Genomic DNA, 18,136 nt, shown 5'->3' on the forward strand with positions numbered 1-18,136 from the left:
TGTGAAGCCCGGAAAAAAAATTGTTGAAGAAAACTTTAGAAGTCTTGCTAATAAATTCAGCTAAATTTGTTTTTCAAACCAAATCTTATGTCTAATTATGTTCATAGAGATTATTCCACATCTTAAGTATTTATATGCGAATGGGACTGTTTGTGGTTCGTGATGAACGTGGGAATGTCAAGTCTTTGCCGTTGGGACACAAGAATTTTCCTTTTTGATTATAAGTAAAATATTAGTCAAATGGATTTCAAACTTGAGGTACTGTTTGTGGTTCGTGATGAACGTAGGAATGTCAAGTCTTTGCCGTTGGGACACAATAATTTTCCTTCTTGATTATAAGTAAAATATTAGTCAAATGGATTTCAAACTTGAGGTCCGGTGGGGTTGCCTTGTTGCGCAATTTCTTTGTTTTTTGAACAAAGGCAAGGACTTTCTTCCGCGAATGGAGGTCTGTCAAACCCAAGATTGCTAGTTGCCTTTATTATATGGTCCTAGTGATTAATCTATTGGTGCTGACCTCATGGATGACATAGGCAGCGGTTGGATTACTTGTCTGTGGACAGCACCATCATTTCAACACTTGGATAATTTTCTTATGAGGTGAAAGCCCTAATATTCGCACGTTTTGTTAGGGATTCTTTTATTGAGATCACTAGATTTTATCCTAGTATCATATCTTAGGGCCATGCATGGGCCGGTCTAGGCGAGCTTTTGAATGAAGCTTTAGCCTGGATTATTTACTTTTGTAATAAACATCTTTATCTCAGTAAATGATGCTGGGTGGATCTAGAATAACACCGTGTATTTTCAAATTTTCATTTGCAGCCTACTACATCCTTAGTATGTCGATTTTATTTAGTAATCGTAGCTTACCTAGTATTTCTTTATTATTTCTTAAGCATACGTAGAGGTTCTTGATATATTAGGCTATAGTTATCTCTGTCGAGGTGATTGTGTACCCTGATAAATGCAAATTGGATATAACTACCAGAGCACACATATCCATGCTCATGGAATTTATAACTTGATATGATTTATTACAGTCATACTGAAGCTGCTAATAAGAGATATGGTTGCATTACTTGATGTAGCTTAGTAGTAAAAGTGGCCGGTGCGTAGTTCTCAAAAACTTCTTTACAACACTTTACACCACAATTAGTTCTTAATTGAGTGGTTAGTTGGTTCTCGTTTCAACTATCCTTTTTGGCGTGTTGACACAAAGAATCATTTATTTATTTTTTAGTGGAATATTTAAACCCCTTACCCTTCGTAGGAATAATAGTTCTTGTCGTATCATGGCTTGGATATAAAATGCCCCACTTGATGAAAATTTGGAGCCTTTCAAGGCATTACTTTTTGATGCAGAAGTCCAAATACCAATTCTTCTTGCGTATTTATGGGCGGAATGCGCACGTTTCTTATATCCACAGTTTTTCAATGATCTCTACAATAATAAGGTTAATGGCAGGACGTTCTTTGTCATGATTGCATCTGAACAAACCGGAAATTTCGTTTTTCTCCGTCACAGCTCCTTCTGATTAGGATAGTCGTAGTCGGGGGCATGGGACGATTCGCTAACTAAACTACAGGTTGGTTCTCTCCATATAGAATATCGATGGAGAACAATAGCGGATAATCATTGATCAGATAGGCGGTTGCACATGGGGTTTCGCATATCTTTATATGATCCATATGCCTAAGAAGATGACTAGTCAAATTTTACTGGTTCAATAATGCCTATAGCTGCACGTGTGAGGATGTATTTGTGTTGGATTCAGTGACGCGCATGAAGCAATTGAATTATAACTAAACAAAAGTTTAACCTTTTGAAAGAACGTGGATTTAAGTGAATATGTTAATGAGCTTACTCGTGTTCCATCTTGTTGATCTCCTCATCATCTATAAAAATAGATGAAAGGAGGGTCTCGATGTTTCTCCTAACATCAATTCCAACATTGTCGACCAACATGGGTAATGATTTGATTTGTTTTTTTCTTTTACCACATTGCGTGATTGCAGATTCATTGGGGTAGTGTGCTCGACATGGTTAGCACTTTAGTCCTAACAATAGCATTCAAGGCATCAAATCGTCCAAATGACTCGAGTGAATTGATGAAAAGGACTTTCTGGCACACTTTGGTGGCAGATTAAGGTGGCGGTCTCCCATCCTCTAAACCATCCCGAGCCTCAAAGGTTCTTGATCGGTAGAACACCTGATTACTGGAGTCGTTGGTATTGGATCGTGAAGAACGCTTCAAGTAATTTGGCAAGACATTCCATTTTCCCACTGTGATTTACGTGGATTTTGGCAAAGTTGTTGTCGTTGGAAACTCAATGGTTTTAATTAGTGATTGAAGTTTGATTGAGGATGATAAATACCAATAGAACTGTTAAATATGACTTTACATAAAAATGAATGGATTCTAATAAACCTTGAAGACTCAAGGACTTTGCAAGTTTTGAATTACTAAATAATACGGCAACAGTAGATCAGAAATAAGTAAAGAAATTGCATGAAACTTTATAGAATTAAAAATAAAATAAAAAAATAGGTTACATTCTTGGGATATATGCTCGCTCGGTAATTGAACTGTACATAAATTGCTTAATGGAGGTGATTGAAGTGCGTAAAGAAAAGGTAAAAAGCTTGCAGCTTATGGCTAGAAATCTTTTATAAACAAATATGAGCGCTGGATTTAGGGCACCTAATCTTATTCAAAATTCATATACAAACTTAGCTAAAATCTAATAGAAATCGATCGTGAGGTTAATTTTTCCGTCTACATATCAATAAAGTCAAAATCTAATTTGCACTTTGTGATTCTTTGTGTCTCAATTGCTCGTCCTTGATTGATGCCCAAATTGACTTTGTATTGAAAATGGATCATTCTAATTTTCGTTTTGATCTTTCTCCGCAAGAATCTCAAATTGTTATGACTTGTGCACTACTTTATGAATGATTTGCAACCCCTCTAGACTCCCAAGCTATGGTTATCGTTCAGTCAATGGATACATCTTGTCTCAATTTTTAACTATTGTGCATGCTTTGAATCAGTTGCTCAATGTTGTGTATCATGGACTTCGCTTAAACTTTGCCTACTAGATACTCATGATCAATGAGCTCACTAAACATTTTATCAATGGACCTTATGGGTCAACTACATTGTCATTGCCTTTATGTTTGATGAGCTTGTCAAGCTTTTATTCGATTGCCCTTATTAGTTTAGTGTATTATGACTGCCTGATTTTCAGTACAAATTCTTGGCTTGGAGTCAAACATTTATTTACTAATTTTGTGTTACCAATCCTTGTTTGAATTAGCTACTCATATTTATTTGTTTTTTTTTTCTAATTATCAACTTCTGTCATCTCTAACAAAAAAATTTATTTTATTGTTTACGTACTTCTATTTAACTTTCTCACGATAGCTTAGATATAACAATGGTTATATCAAATTATCAACCTCTATAACAAGTTTTCTCGGATTAAATTACCAACTAGTTTTGGGTATCAACTATCATTTGAGGTGGGCAACAACATTTGTTTGTTTCGTCTAAAATTTAGAACTTTCTTGTTAAGTTTCCATTTTTATTTGCCTTGCCAATCTACTTTTTAAATTTACCAACTCCTTGTAGAAATTACCAGAGTGATTAATCGCCAGCTTTTCTTCAACTAATTTGCCAATAATTTGACATTAGTAACTGTTATACCAACATCTATATATAAATTATTGTCTTCATTTTATCTTTGACAAAAGCAAATCTCTAATCTTTTGCCAACTATAGAATTATCAACATAATTTTTTGTGAGACTTACCAACTTCTCTCTGATTAAATTATTAATGTGAATTGTGTTACAAACTCTCATTTGAGTTATTTATCAATTTTTTCTGATTATGTTTCAAGCAAATTTTGTTTATAATTCTACATTGGTAGGTACTCAAATGAGAGTTTGCAACCTAAAACTTCTTAGTAATTTAATATTTGACAAAAGTTAGTAATTCATTCTACTCTAGGTTTGTTCTTTCATATAAGAAATAGTAAATTTGAATAAATTGTTAGGTAAATAAAAGAATTTATAACCTATCATAAAAAGTTAGTAATGTTTCATAAATTGTGGTAAGTTAGCCCCCTTTCAATGCACTCAAATTATACATACAAATTCGATCCTTATCCTTAAATCCATCCAGTGATATTAGAGTCCAAGCATCACTTTATATCATAGACGTCTTTATTTAGTCATAAATTCAATTGTGGCATATGTGGACTATACCTTTGAGATGGAGTATTCATCGCTTAACTATATGGTTATAAGATTCCTATCTACTGGAATATGTACAAAGACATGGCCCCTACAAATTCAAACTAGAGAGCCAATGACCATAGAAAAGACAAGCAGGGACATACATTATGCCGTGGGGCCAGTTCGCACATGACCCCTTGTAATGGTGCTCAAGATGCATGAACGGATCCACTTTCCAGGAAGAGTCCATGCCCCTTTCCTCGAAATTATCGGACTTAGAAAATTTCAGGCCAGGACATTGAATATTATGGTCTCTGCATACACGTGCCAGATATGGAAAAGTCAGAGGGGGACCACCACGTACTTATAAGCACCTCAAAGAGCGAGCTGCATTATTCAGGCCAAGAAGAGACTCTGAAAACGGCATTTTTATCACGTCTCTTAACTGATCAGCATCGATCAACACAATGGCCAGGTATCCGAGGAATGACAAAAGCAACAATAAGACAGCGGTTAAAAAGGGTGCTTGGAGTGCCGAAGAAGATCAAAAACTAGTGGCTTATATCAAGAGATATGGCATTTGGAACTGGGCTCACATGGCCAAACCTGCTGGTCTGTGATGCATAAATCATGTTCTCGTTTGCTTCCCTTCATATGTGTCTAGTCTTTCTGATTTTTGTGGGAATATGTTCGACTAACCCTACTCTTGAATCATCATATGCGTTAATTCCTAGGTTTGGCAAGAACTGGCAAGAGTTGCCGTCTCCGTTGGATGAACTATCTGAGGCCCAACATCAAGCATGGAAACATCACCAAAGAAGAGGAGGAGACCATCATTGTGCTGCACCGAGTTCTTGGAAATCGGTAATTAATTACACTTTAATTGAAAGCAAAGTTACGATCTTAATTAAAAGCGCTAGCTAATTAATTGCCTTTTACTGATGAAAATGTCTTATATTTCTTTGTTTCAGTTGGGCCGCGATTGCAGCTAGGCTTCCAGGAAGAACGGATAACGAAATAAAGAACTACTGGAATACTCGTTTGAGGAAACGGGTCTCCGAGGAGTTCAGTTTGCAGAACACACGCAATGATGTTGATCTCCATACTGATGGAAAGGACATCTCATTCCATCCCTTGAATGATAGTCCGAAGGCAACAAACCTTGGACTTGACTATCAAATCCCTACCACAAATGCAGATAACTCTTGTCCTTCCGTTGGAGTCCATGATGAGAAACCATGGAGCTATGCTAGGTGCGCATTAGAAGAATATGAAAATGGTGAAGGAGAAAGCTTATGGAAGCAAGTTCTTGCAGTGGAAGATTTTTACATAGAAGAAGATTTCAAGCGTATGTGCGCCAACTCAGGAACTAATAATGCCCCTTCTTACGGTTGCACGCAACCTGAGCCTACATACTTTGCTAGTTGCTATGATGATTTTGTCCTAGATTTGTGGGGGGAATCATGATGATTGTAGTTAAATTAATCTTGATCTCGGGGATGGACTGCAAAAGTATGGTTTAATGCAAAGTTTCTGAAGGTGATAAATGTTATGCAGCTATGAAAACCCCAAATCGTGAAATAGCGTGTTCATCTGCCATATGAATGTTTTTGGACGAATGAGATGATTTAACAAAAGATTTGGTGATGTACTTATGCTCGTAGATCTTCTTCTCTATTACTCATTTTGCTTTGCTGTCCCTTTCCTGTATTTTGATCTTTATCTTATGAATTATTTCCATGGTACATTATCTTCAGCATTTCTCCTTTCTCTCTCTCTCTCTCTAGGCTAGAGTGGCAGAATAAAGTAAAGCCATCGAGTACTCTGAAATAGTCTAGCATCACGAGTTTGGGCCATGTTCAAAAGCAGTGCTGTCTTCTCGAAAAGAGAATGATTCTTCACAAACTTGAGAAATTGAGGAAGTTAGTAAAAGGTTTATAAAATAACCTGATGCTATTCCCATAAATGGATCACATCATCACACATTCGAAGACATCTGGAACGAGTAAACGGGTCTAGTGGGAGTGCCAATGTAATTTCAATAATGAACATAAGGGGCCCCCCTGTATTTATGCTAATAAGATTTATTTGCCTAAGGCTTCTTCTCGGAAGAGGCAGAAGGCCCTACTTCCATGTCCTGCTTCCACCTTTTCCCTTCGTCTTATGAAACCCTTGAATGTGTGCCACGTGTTCATTAAACCCTAACCTTATAGTCTGTCCCCTCCTCAATCTGCCTTGCCAAGCCAAGAAAACCGTGTCATGTTTCAAGGACAATACCCCTCTCAAAATGTTTGTATTATTGGGAGGGTGAATTGAAGTCTGATACCATCTTCCATGCTCAGACCAACTAAAATATATTTATATGTCCGATCTCTTTCTCCAAAATTGAATCAAGGAGGTTCCCAATTCACCAAACAGATTGACTTGGATACCATTCGTTTGGAGTGCTCATCAAAACCCTGATATCATTATTTAGGAAGATCACCAAAAAGGAGCCTAAGCCTAAGCCTATAAACATGTCCAATTAGATTCACTATACTCAAAAACTTAAACCAATGAGTCATGCATCAACTAAGATGTAATAACTACTCCAAATCACATTATTCTCCAACAATTTTTTTTCTTAAACTACTCACACGTGCATTTAAACATGTATCACATTTGTTTGGACAACACAAACCATGGACTCTTCCACACTTTTTAATAGGAGGGCATAATTCCATTGCTCTGTGCTGATAAATGGATTGATGGTTGCAAATAAATTGCAGCAATGGAGTGGATTTTTTTTGCTGTATCATAAAAACAGAAAATAATCAAAATACTGAATTTATTATGATTATCATCTTAAAAAGAACTTCGCTATTTTGTGTTTGGAACCTAGTTCGTATAAGAAAACAGCAACAGGCTTCAGGTTGTCATTTTATTAGGCAATATCATGTCATATGAGCAAAATAGGAAAAAAAAAGAAGAAGCCCAAAAAGCCCTAAATCTATTGCACTTTTGCCAATTTAGTTTTAAACCTTTTAGTTTTACCTATAAATCCAAAAGTTTTTCACAATTTGCCAATTGAGTCCATGTGGCCAATTTTGGTCCGAAATCGTTGATTTAAACACTAGCTATCATACGTGATATAACGACATTGACATTGATAATTTTCAATAATATTTTGATATTTTATTAATTCTTTAATATTTTTCTTTTCTTTTTTTATTTCCTTTTTGGTTCAAAAGGTTGGCAGCTTGGTTGAGGGCCAACGACCTTTGCAAACCACTAATTGAGGACCAGCAACCCCCGTCAGCCCTTTGGCAAAGGCCACTAAGCCCTTGGCAACTATGAGCTAGGGTCGTGGCCCCTCGTTGAGGCTGGCAAGGGTGATGTCGTGGACCTCGTTGTGGCTACTAAGGGCCACCAAAACTAATGAGGGTGTCGAGAACCAACGTTGTGGTTGGCAGATGTTGCTAGCCCTCAGACAATGGCCGACTTGAAACAAAAAAGGAAAAAAAGAAAAAAAAAAAAAAAAAAATAAAAAAAATACCCATAAATTTTTAAAATTATTTATGTCAGCACCGAAATGCCAAGTAAGATGACCAATATTGACTGGACTGCTACATTAGTGATTTTCCGCCAATTTTGGCCAAATGGACTTAATTGGCAAAACTTGAACAAGTTTAGTACTTAATTGGTAAAATTAAAATGTTTAATACAAAATTGACAAAAGTGCATTAGATTAAGGATTTTTTGGACAATTTTGTCGAGTGAACAAAATATGAGAAGTCAAAGTTACTATCTAAACTGGTTATTTACACCTGACGGGAGATTAATCAATACAAGAAGTGCTTATCTAAACTGCTTGATTAAAGCCTGTTCATGCAATTCTCGATTTGTTTCTCGTCAAAGTTGATGGGCTAGGAAAGAGATATTACATGCCATCGAGGAAATATACTCGATAAGTCTCGCAAGAGTAAAGAAAATATTCTATCGTCCCTTTTAAAAACAAAATGGACAGCTAAAGTCGACAACGTCCAGTGAATTTTTTGGAAAATATATAAATGTCATTAATCATGTGAAGTACAGAAGCTTAGGAGTATTTCCCAGCATTACAAACACAACTAATTATGCGAGAATATGGAAGTAGGAAGCCTCCACATAGATGTCAACAAAATAATAACTTGGGAGATTCTACAATTCAGGAAAAGTGAGGCCCTACCCTTCCCAATATTAAATATTCTCGCCAAAAGAAGATTTATCTCAATCGACTTACTTTGAAGACATCTACGATTGCGTTCCATTCAAACGCAATACATGATCGCAAAGAAGGATATCTCAAGGAGCCGCACTTCCAAATTCTTGCCCTTTGTAGCTCTCATCATCCAATGAAGTTGAAAATCCCATCCTCCCAAAGAACGTTGGATAACATTTTGTGTGAGGATACTTCACCATATATTTCCAGTCCAGTTACACCTAGAAAATAAGTGAGTTCTGTCTTCTATACTGGACATACATAAGTTATGTTAAATATCAACTGAAGGGTTTCATAGTGATATGGTCACTGCTATCAATAATCTATCTTGAAAATAATTCTAATTGACCTCATTCTCCTCATAGAAAAATTTCGCAGATCCATGCCCTTCATTTTTCGCACTCTTCCTTCTTTCCCAAACAAAAGCAGTCAAATCAGTGGCAGATGAACAGGCTTTCTTTGAATTCCAATTTGAGCGAGGCTAGTGGTACAAGACAACGCATGTACATATGATTAACATGCAAAAACCTAGGTAGTGATGAAGTTATGCCATATGTGGGGAAGCAAATTTCCCATGCTTCTCAATAAACAAACCGTAATCCCAGACTATCTGCATTTGTCTGATGAGTGAATCAAGTCGCATGATTCGCGGAACACAAACTTGAGGCTAGAAACTGATGGATTTCTCTAGGTAGAAGACCATAGACTTTTCAAACTGTATTCTTTAAAATTTATATAAAGACATGTATATCGCAGTTACAAAAGTTTGCTTGATTAGTTGAGGTCTTTTATATACAACCCCAAATTTCCACATGTGCTTTCTATCCATGGACTTTGACCTCTCTTAGGTACTTCCTCTCTCCTGTCTTCTCCCTTCTAAACTCTTGACGGGAATAGTAGTCCGTCAATCACTTTGATTCCCCACTATTTCCCGTTCACCCTCCGCGGGCATGTACTCATCTATGTTCGATTTGGGTGTGGCTGCGTATATACTCATGAATTAGTGGATCCTCAATACTTATAATCGGACCCATTAAGACATTTGATCATATTATCATAGAAATTTATCTATGAAGTTAAGGGTTTACATAAACTGACAGAAACCTCAAAATTTTCTACGGACTTGTTTTAGGTGGCATCCTGAACTCGAGCAAGGCAATCACTCACAATTCTTTTTCTTCATCTCTTTACCAATGAGCCTAAACCTTTGAACAAATTATCAATATAGTCATTTTGGTTAATTTTAACAAAAAATCACTGACATAGTGGTCCAGTCAGTGCCACCTATCCTACGTGGCATGGCTATGTGGAGTGATTGGTGCCGACATGTACAAATTTTTAACTTTCTTAAAATTTTCTTATTTTTTATTTTATTTTCATTTTGATTCACATTGCCAACGAAGTCGCCGTCCATGGCTGCGAAGCCTGCGAGCGAGGGCTCATGACGCCCTCACCCACTGCCGGTAGTTGGTCACTAGTGTTCTTGACTAGCGGCTGGTAGCCTCCTTGGCCCTATGAAGAAAAATGAAAGAAAGAAAAGAAAAAAGGATAATAAGAAATAAAAAATTAGAAAATTAACAATTGTCCTTGTCAATGTTGACTATGTCACATAGAATAATCGATGCTAATAGGACCACAATGTCAGTGATTTTCAATCAAAATTAGCTAGAAGGATTACATTGGTAACTCATTAAAAATGTTTATAACTAAATTGATAAATTTTTAAAATATTTAGACTAAGTTGACGTAATTGAAATGTTTAGAACTAAATTAGCAAATTGTCGAAAATTTTATGATTGAATTGGTACAACTAGAAAATTTGGGACTGAATTAAATACCGTATAATAGGATTGATATTTTTAGATAATTTTTCGGTGCCCTTGGTTATCTTCATTGGATAAAAAAAAAAATTAGACTGATTTTGAATTCTTTTCCCAACTTCAAGAGTTCCCAGACATTTGTCCAGTAACATCATGCTTTTGCCAGGACACATTTTAATTTTGTCTCCCACTTTCCAAATTGTGGTAAATAAACAACTTTTGAATCGCTTTCATACTTGCGGTACGCTTCGTTGTCTTTTTCCATGACAGCATGATAAAACCTAGACAGCACGTGGCCTTATCTTTTATTTCATTTGGTCCTACTGATTGATATCAATCTCTGCTGAAGACATGGATGACGGGAGCAGATTTGTCTTACCTGCCTACGGGTTGCGTCATCATAAAACAAATCAACACTCCAAGGTTGTATCTTTAAATTATTGAATGAGAGGCCGCAGCCCCATACGTTCACGTGTCATAATTGATATTTAGGTGATTAAATAATGAGAAGTCATTCGACTCACTTCATGATGTCATAAGTTAATAATTTATGAAAGCCTGTTTTGTTGTTTAGGAAATTGTCTCATGTGAACTTTGCCGACAACATTGAATTGCCATCTAAACCTAGTTTCATGATGTTTTTCCATGTGATGCAGTGTCAGTCATGACCGATACATGTATTAATATAGCTTATCTACTTTTAGAGGGAAAAAAAGGTTGTCTTTCTGACCTAATTAGTGGTTTATGAGCAGCTCAAGATTGAAAAATTAGTGGCAGGTAGAATACTAGCCAGGCGCAAGAACTTCGCAAACCAAAAAAATGTAAGTGAATTTAACACAAGCAAACCACAATGATTTATGTGGCTTGGTGATTGACTTATTTATAGGCCAAGTGGTACACAATCGTTATGTTAGATTAGAATTAGAGACAGGCCGTGGATCATATTTCTTGTGCCCATGCCATAAGGTGCTGCAATTTCCACTCCCGCCTTGTGCCCAATGCAAGGCATAGCAGCGGCCCTAGTTTACATTAATTGGACAAAATAAAATTCTCCCTTAAGAATACCTCTATCTTGGGGGAAACTAAAGACAATATCCTCGGATTCCTTATGAAGGTATTGTTCCAACATGAACATAGTGAGGAGAAATCAGAGAGATGCAGATATGTGGGAAGAAAGAGAGAGAGAGAGAGAGAGAGAGCGGGGTAGTGGACGGCGAGATGGCGACAGGCGAAGGCAGAGAATCGTTATGTCAAAGAGATTGGAGGAGGAGGAGGTTAATCATAACGAGAAGAGTGGGAAGAAACTAGACTAAAACTTTTGCCAATTTTTCCTGAACCCCAACTATCATGCCCCACCAGTCGCTCTATGGGGCTCAGGAAATCCCTGGTTAGTGTATATGACTGATAAAAAAAAAACATAGGTAGGATAAGGATTCTCGACCTACCCCAATCTTAATATGTTGAATCGGGTTAAAAGTTTCATGTCGTACAACCAATGGATTTAGGATTTGGGACTGGTTTGGGTACAAAAGTTTCTTGCCAGACGGATTTGAGATGGGTTCAGCCAACCAAACCCTATCTCTCTTCCACTAAACTCCAAAAATACTAGATTTCCTCACTGATCATAATTTCAAACATGATACATGACAAAAACTCCAACCGTTTCACATTGATTACGAGGCAGCTGTATTGCACCGTTGTCTTAAGGTTTGCATGGGGCTCTTACATCTGCTGTGACTCTGAAAAAATAGTCTGTTGAATTACGGAAGTCATTGGAAAGTATGAAAGTGGTAAACATGAAAGTCTTGGTCGCGCCTTAGAATAGACGTCTCTCTTCAAGTTCTTGATTAATTCCCTTACTGGTCGTACATGAACTGTCGTCTCATGATTTCTCAATATTTTCAAGAATAGGATGGTCTACTGAACGTTTGTTTGGGTTCTTGAAATCAAATGCACGTGTTCAAAAGTTAGAGAAGAAAGAGAGTAACACAGCAATGTTTTTCCAGCTTTGCCCGTTGACCACATCCATTAGGGGTGTGAGTGCGAATATTATGCACTTTCTTTCCTTCTTTCGTTCCGTCCAAGAATGAAAGCGTGTTGAAGGGAATGGTATGGTCAATATTTCAGAATTTGGGACCCTTCATCAGATCGGAAGTTTCCTATTGTATTTGGTGCGTTTTATGACTGGTGAAGAAGATGTATTATTTATCTTCACTGCTGACAAAGGATCAATATATCTTGGTTAAAAGACACTCTACAATAATAGCAAATTCTTGTTTTTTTTTTTACAAGAACAAAATTAACTTTTGCAATTGCATCCTAGGTTTTACTTATATGAGTGAGGTGCTCTCTCTCTCTCTCTCTCATGTGCAAACACACATAAGTTTCAGAAGTGGGTTTCGACTCTCACGCCCTACAAGAGACATGGCAAAAGTCTGAGAGTAAGTGTAGAGTAGGCATAAAGTAGGATTGACAAAAAAAAAAAAAACACATAACGAGTAACCGGTCTTCCAGATCTATGAAATTAACAATTAATGCTGCGTTCTGATGTATATCCCAACGTTTAATTATTTGAAGAGTACTTGCTGTTAAAGATTGGGCTGGAACTAAGCATGTCTTGTTAATCAATAGAAGCCACGATTTCAATACGTACGATGTCCTTTAACCCTTCAAGAGAGTCACTCCTTTCACAAATTCCACTAAAACAATGATAAAAAATAGGTAATGCAACACTTAAGTAATCTCAAAGCACATATTGATATACTTTTTATATGCTAACCACACTCCAATCAACGTGCAGACGGGCTTTGTGTAATACTTGCACCACAACGCCATAACAATATTTCTTAGAGCCAATCGTATGTCAGATACAAGCACATCATATTATTTTGGGTAGAATACTGATATAAATGAAAGTTTGGTGCATTTAGGGAATGAAATTAAAGGATAATGACAAGAACATAAGTCGTTCCAAACTACGTTGATCAATAACTGACATTAGTTACCTGGATATTTTCTTGCCTGACTCGTTCAACGTTAGAAAAGATAAAGGCGCCCTACAAAGTTGTATAGCACTCTCGAGCAGGTATATTCGCACGATGTGTAATTGACTTCTCAGCTAGTCCATTTAGTTCATTTAATTAATCTATTTTTTTTAATCATTATTGGCCTCCATTACCGGAAAAGTTCTTTTCACCACATAAAGAATGGCAAACTTTCGTCTAATTTCAAACTTGGTGAATTGGTCTGGTCGTGCTTTCACACTAATATTTAAGACCATAGAGAAATAATGTGTTAGTTTTTAATTGTTTGTGGAATTTATTGTCAGCCGCCGAATGCGCAGATGGGATAGGCTGGTTTTCATCACTTGCCAAAATCAATATACATCTGTTTCACACAGACATCACGAATATACCATGCTCTACATTCATTGTATGCGCAAATCATATATAATATATATTTTAATTTTTATGATATTATAATAGTACCTTTCGTTTTAAATTCTTCTAGGGAGAGTAAATGAAACAGGAAAGAGGTATCTTCTAATTAATTTCAAGGAAACAAGCCCATTCGTTGCCGGAGAGAAAAAAAAAATTGAATTGGGCAGATGTTCACGCTAAAACTTTTAGAGAAATGAATTGTCCTAGGTAAGTAAAGGGCTTTCCTGTATATAGTTGTAACTAGAGTATATCTCCTATGGCAAGTGACATTATTTGGATGTCAATACTGGGGTCAGTCCACACTTTACCATTGATGCTAAACATGCGCAACTTATGGTGCTTCCTGGAAGAGCAACTACCCAATTCCCTTGGAATTATCTGCTCATTAATTATCCATGAAAAAACAAGTTTTGCGATATTTTATTTTCCTGCTAAATCACTCTTTTAATTAAAAGTATTCTCAATCCCAACTAGCTGATTAGGATGATCCTCTTGTGTTGTTGATCATCAACATGAGACCTTTGATTTAATCATAAGTAAAATTATCGTTTCCCTTTTTTTGGGTCGTCCGTAGCAATTGTCTAGGGAAAATGAACACTAAAACGATTCCTATGTCTCATCTTTCACTAAAACTAGAGCTGGCATTTGGTGGCCTAAACACGTTGGGAATAGAGAAACTAGAAAGAATGAAAAAAAGCACTATTAGGACTAGTTGAGGATAACTTCTGAATTGTAGTACCATGGTCACCCTTTCGACGGCCTGCAACGGGAACAATATTAGATAAATACAAAAGTCAATTTTTATAGTTATTATGTCTCAAAATTTTATGAAATCATTGAGGTACTTAAAATTTAATTAGTAGATTATGTTAATTTATGTTGGTAATATTAGTACTTTTTACTCCATTATCGATCCCCTGAGAAACAAGATAAAATAACCATTTGAACATCTCTTATTATTTTTTTTTTTCTAATATTAAAGTAGATGTACTTAACCGATTGAATTATATTTTAAAATATGAAAATTCCCATTGCTTGTGGCAAATTTTTCATCGTGAATTCACACGGTCAAAAGTTAGAATTCACGCAAGCAAGGATCAGATTGCTAAGACGAGTCGACCTTGGCCAGATTTCTTTGCTCGGAAAAAGGATTGATCGGAAGACGCCAAGTAGGTTCGAGCTAGCTAAAACATTGAGCAACAAAAACCTTAATAGATAGAGGGTTACCGTATAGTTAAAATCCTCCAATGGGAACAGAGACCGTTTATATTTTGGATAACAAATAAGAGTGGGGACAACATCCACTTTACTATGACGCTAAACATGCACAAAGACATGCTGTTTCCTGGAAGAACAAGTACCCATTTCCCCTAGTTAATTATCTGCTTTTAATTATTCATAAAAAAAGCCTCGCCCAATAAGCTTTAAGAGCACGTGCGAGGTACGGGACGAGTATAAATCCATGTGAACCCTCTTTGGAGAGGAACAACTCCATTCAAAGCCGACGAGGGTTGGAAACTGGGCAATCTCTGGTGCCGATGGCCAGGTATCCCAGGGTTGACAAAATCAGCAGCAGCAAGACAGTAAAGAAGGGTGCTTGGAGTGCAGAGGAAGACCGGAAACTGGTGGCTTATATCATGCGATATGGCATTTGGAACTGGACGCACATGGCCGAACCTGCTGGTGAGTACGTGATGTATTGAAACTTTTATTTTCTGGATCCAGTTTTTCTTCATTGAACGAGTTGGATGTGGGTTTGGATCTTCCGGATTCAAGAGTATAGCATCCTCAAGAGTCAAGCGACTGAGGGTGTGTTTGGGAACCATTTCCCAAACCTCTTTGGAGGTCCAAAGCCCCTTGGGCCAAAATAATGGTATTTGGGAAAAAACTTTGGAAGGGACTTATAATGGCAAAGTTAGCATTTTTAAGGCTGAAAGCCCAGGTCCGGACTTGCCTTGGGTTTTCAGCTTTCTCGGCATGCCCACACGACACTGTTTATTTTTTTTCCCGAAATTGTCCTCACGAATTTTTTGTTTTTTCGGGTGCGTGCCCTTGTATGAGACACTGTTCATCTTCTCCGGGCTGGCGATTGCTAGAGGGATGCCGCGACCTAGGCGATCGTCGTCGGAGAGTCGCGTGACCTCCGCGAGTCGCAGATCTGGTTGCGACTAGATGCAGTCGTCGGCGACTGTCGCTTGCCGCATCGCGACCTCCGCACGGAGCTCGCCGGTGCCGCGCGACCCATTTGGTCGCTGGCCACAGGTTTGGTCACAACCAGATTTGGTGCCGGAGGCTCGGGTGGCGACTAGATCTAGGTGCACAACCTTGCTACCCTCGATTTGGGTCGCAGCGGCGTCGTGCGACCTCTCGTGACCTCGTCGCCCCAGATCGGGGGCGGCGAGGTCGTGCGACCCTGCCGTGACCCAGATCTAGATCCGAGGCGGCGAGGTCCTCCCGTGACCTCGATGCCTCAGGACCTCGCTGCCTCGGATCTAGGTCACCGGAGGTCGAGGTGGCGTTGCGTGACGCGTGCAACCTCGCCGCCCCAGATTCGGGGTCGCCGGAGGTCATCGGTGGCCGCTGCCCTTGCCAATCAAATTTTCTTTTGATAATTTTTTTTACCACAAAACTCCTTTGTAAATGTAATTCCCAAACACCATTTTGTTCAAAGTACTTCACAAAGGGCTTTCAAAGTACAATTTACCAAACACAACTTGCATTTTGGAAAACACATTTAACTAAAAGGTCTTTGCATTTTCCTAAAAACTTTCCCCAAAAGTGGTTCCCAAACCCACCATGAGTGGCGTATATATGGATCCAAACCCCGGAGCGGTGGTGGATCAAGATTTTATAAAAAAATTCAGCTCATAATCACTAACCCTAGTTTTGAATTTGTTATTATCATCAGGCTTGGCAAGAACCGGAAAGAGTTGCCGACTTCGGTGGATGAACTATCTGAGGCCCAACATCAAGCATGGCAACGTCACCAAAGAAGAGGAAGAAATCATTATCAAATTGCACAAAGTTCTTGGTAATCGGTAGGTGAATTTGGAGTATGCAGCATGATTCTTGGTTGTATTGGACGACATACATGGACTTTGGGCAATTTGTGCTTAAGAATATGTTCTATTCTCGTGATTAAATCATTGTTTTCCCAGTTAACTTGCAATTGACCTAATTGGCATGCAACTTCAAATCACCTTCTTTTCCTAACTTATAGATACCATAGATACAGCAAACTAACTGAGGAAAAGTACCTATGTTTCTGCTAGGGCATGTAAATAACTTCGTATTATCTTTATACCCCAACCTGAGGCAGGAGAGAGGTAATCACTACTGTAAAGTATCTAGAACCGTAAATTGGAATCAAGCATTTCATATGGTATATATATATCAAGCAAGAACACATTGTCATTGCTATTCATGATGAGCAAGGTTTCTAATTTTTAGTTTTTCCACTTGCAGTTGGGCCACAATCGCAAGTAGGCTTCCGGGAAGGACAGACAATGAGATAAAGAACTACTGGAATACTTGCTTGAAGAAACGCTTCATCCAAGAAAAGTTGGAAATGCCAATTACATGTGATGTAATAGTTAACTTCAATCCAAATAATAATTTGACCCACCAAAGTCCATCTATTTCCATTCTTAATCCTCCAGAAGCAACAAATCTTGGATCCCCCCAGGATATTCCAATACTAGATGCAAGCAGCTTGTGCCCATCTTATGAAGTCCATCCTGGTGACAAAACCCGACTGGATCACTGGCACTCACAGGGCAATATAATTGGAGAAGATGCAAACTTGTGGGAACAATTGATTTCTCTGAAATATTTTAGCACAACAGAAGATTTGGAGTGCATGTGCCAGAACTCGGGAAGTATATTGCCTTCTTCTGAGGGTACATACTCCAATCATGTGTATTTTGGTGATTCCTATGACGACTTCATCATAGATTTATGGGGAAACCGATGGTAATAAGGTTGATAATTGTCGCAATCGTGGATCTCCTCAGTAATGTCAGTTTTCCTTTGTTTTTCATGAGGCTTGCTTTTTTCCCCTATGTAGTAAACCTTCTTGTGCGTCTATCTAATAAAGTTTCCGCAGGGTTGTGTATAATAGCCTATCATGTCTATCAGGATTCAGTAAGAGTGGACTAATGGAATAATGTTGTACTATCCAAAATCAATCTATGGTGATAATATTTTGTCTGGTTTAGAGGTCAACTCTCCTTTACTAATCATATATGATCTTTATAGTGGAGCTTCATGCTTTATCAGAACGACGTAAGAATATGCATTCTAAATTTCTTGTTTGTTCTTTAAGTAGTGTTGTCATACTTTTATTCCTTCTGATATAATTTCTTGCAGTATGGTGTTTGAGGTTTTTGCTTCTG

General features: G+C 37.7%; 2 protein-coding genes across 2 annotated transcripts; both read left to right on the forward strand.

Annotated features, from left to right (window-relative positions):
- The first annotated feature begins 4,652 nt into the window (after positions 1-4,652).
- On the forward strand, positions 4,653-5,963 carry LOC104440628 (transcription factor MYB8). The gene is made up of 3 exons (XM_010053554.3): positions 4,653-4,854; positions 4,977-5,106; positions 5,214-5,963. The coding sequence occupies exons 1-3, from the start codon at positions 4,710-4,712 to the stop codon at positions 5,707-5,709; spliced, it is 771 nt and encodes a 256-aa protein (XP_010051856.1). The 5' UTR covers positions 4,653-4,709; the 3' UTR covers positions 5,710-5,963.
- A 9,283-nt stretch (positions 5,964-15,246) lies between these two features.
- On the forward strand, positions 15,247-17,925 carry LOC104442443 (transcription factor WER-like). The gene is made up of 3 exons (XM_010055881.3): positions 15,247-15,425; positions 16,651-16,780; positions 17,208-17,925. Exons 1-3 carry the CDS (start codon positions 15,281-15,283, stop codon positions 17,716-17,718), a joined length of 786 nt encoding a protein of 261 aa, XP_010054183.2. The 5' UTR covers positions 15,247-15,280; the 3' UTR covers positions 17,719-17,925.
- Positions 17,926-18,136: the final 211 nt, after the last annotated feature.

Source organism: Eucalyptus grandis, chromosome 4 (genome assembly GCF_016545825.1).
Source record: "Eucalyptus grandis isolate ANBG69807.140 chromosome 4, ASM1654582v1, whole genome shotgun sequence".
Taxonomy (NCBI): Eukaryota; Viridiplantae; Streptophyta; class Magnoliopsida; order Myrtales; family Myrtaceae; genus Eucalyptus; species Eucalyptus grandis.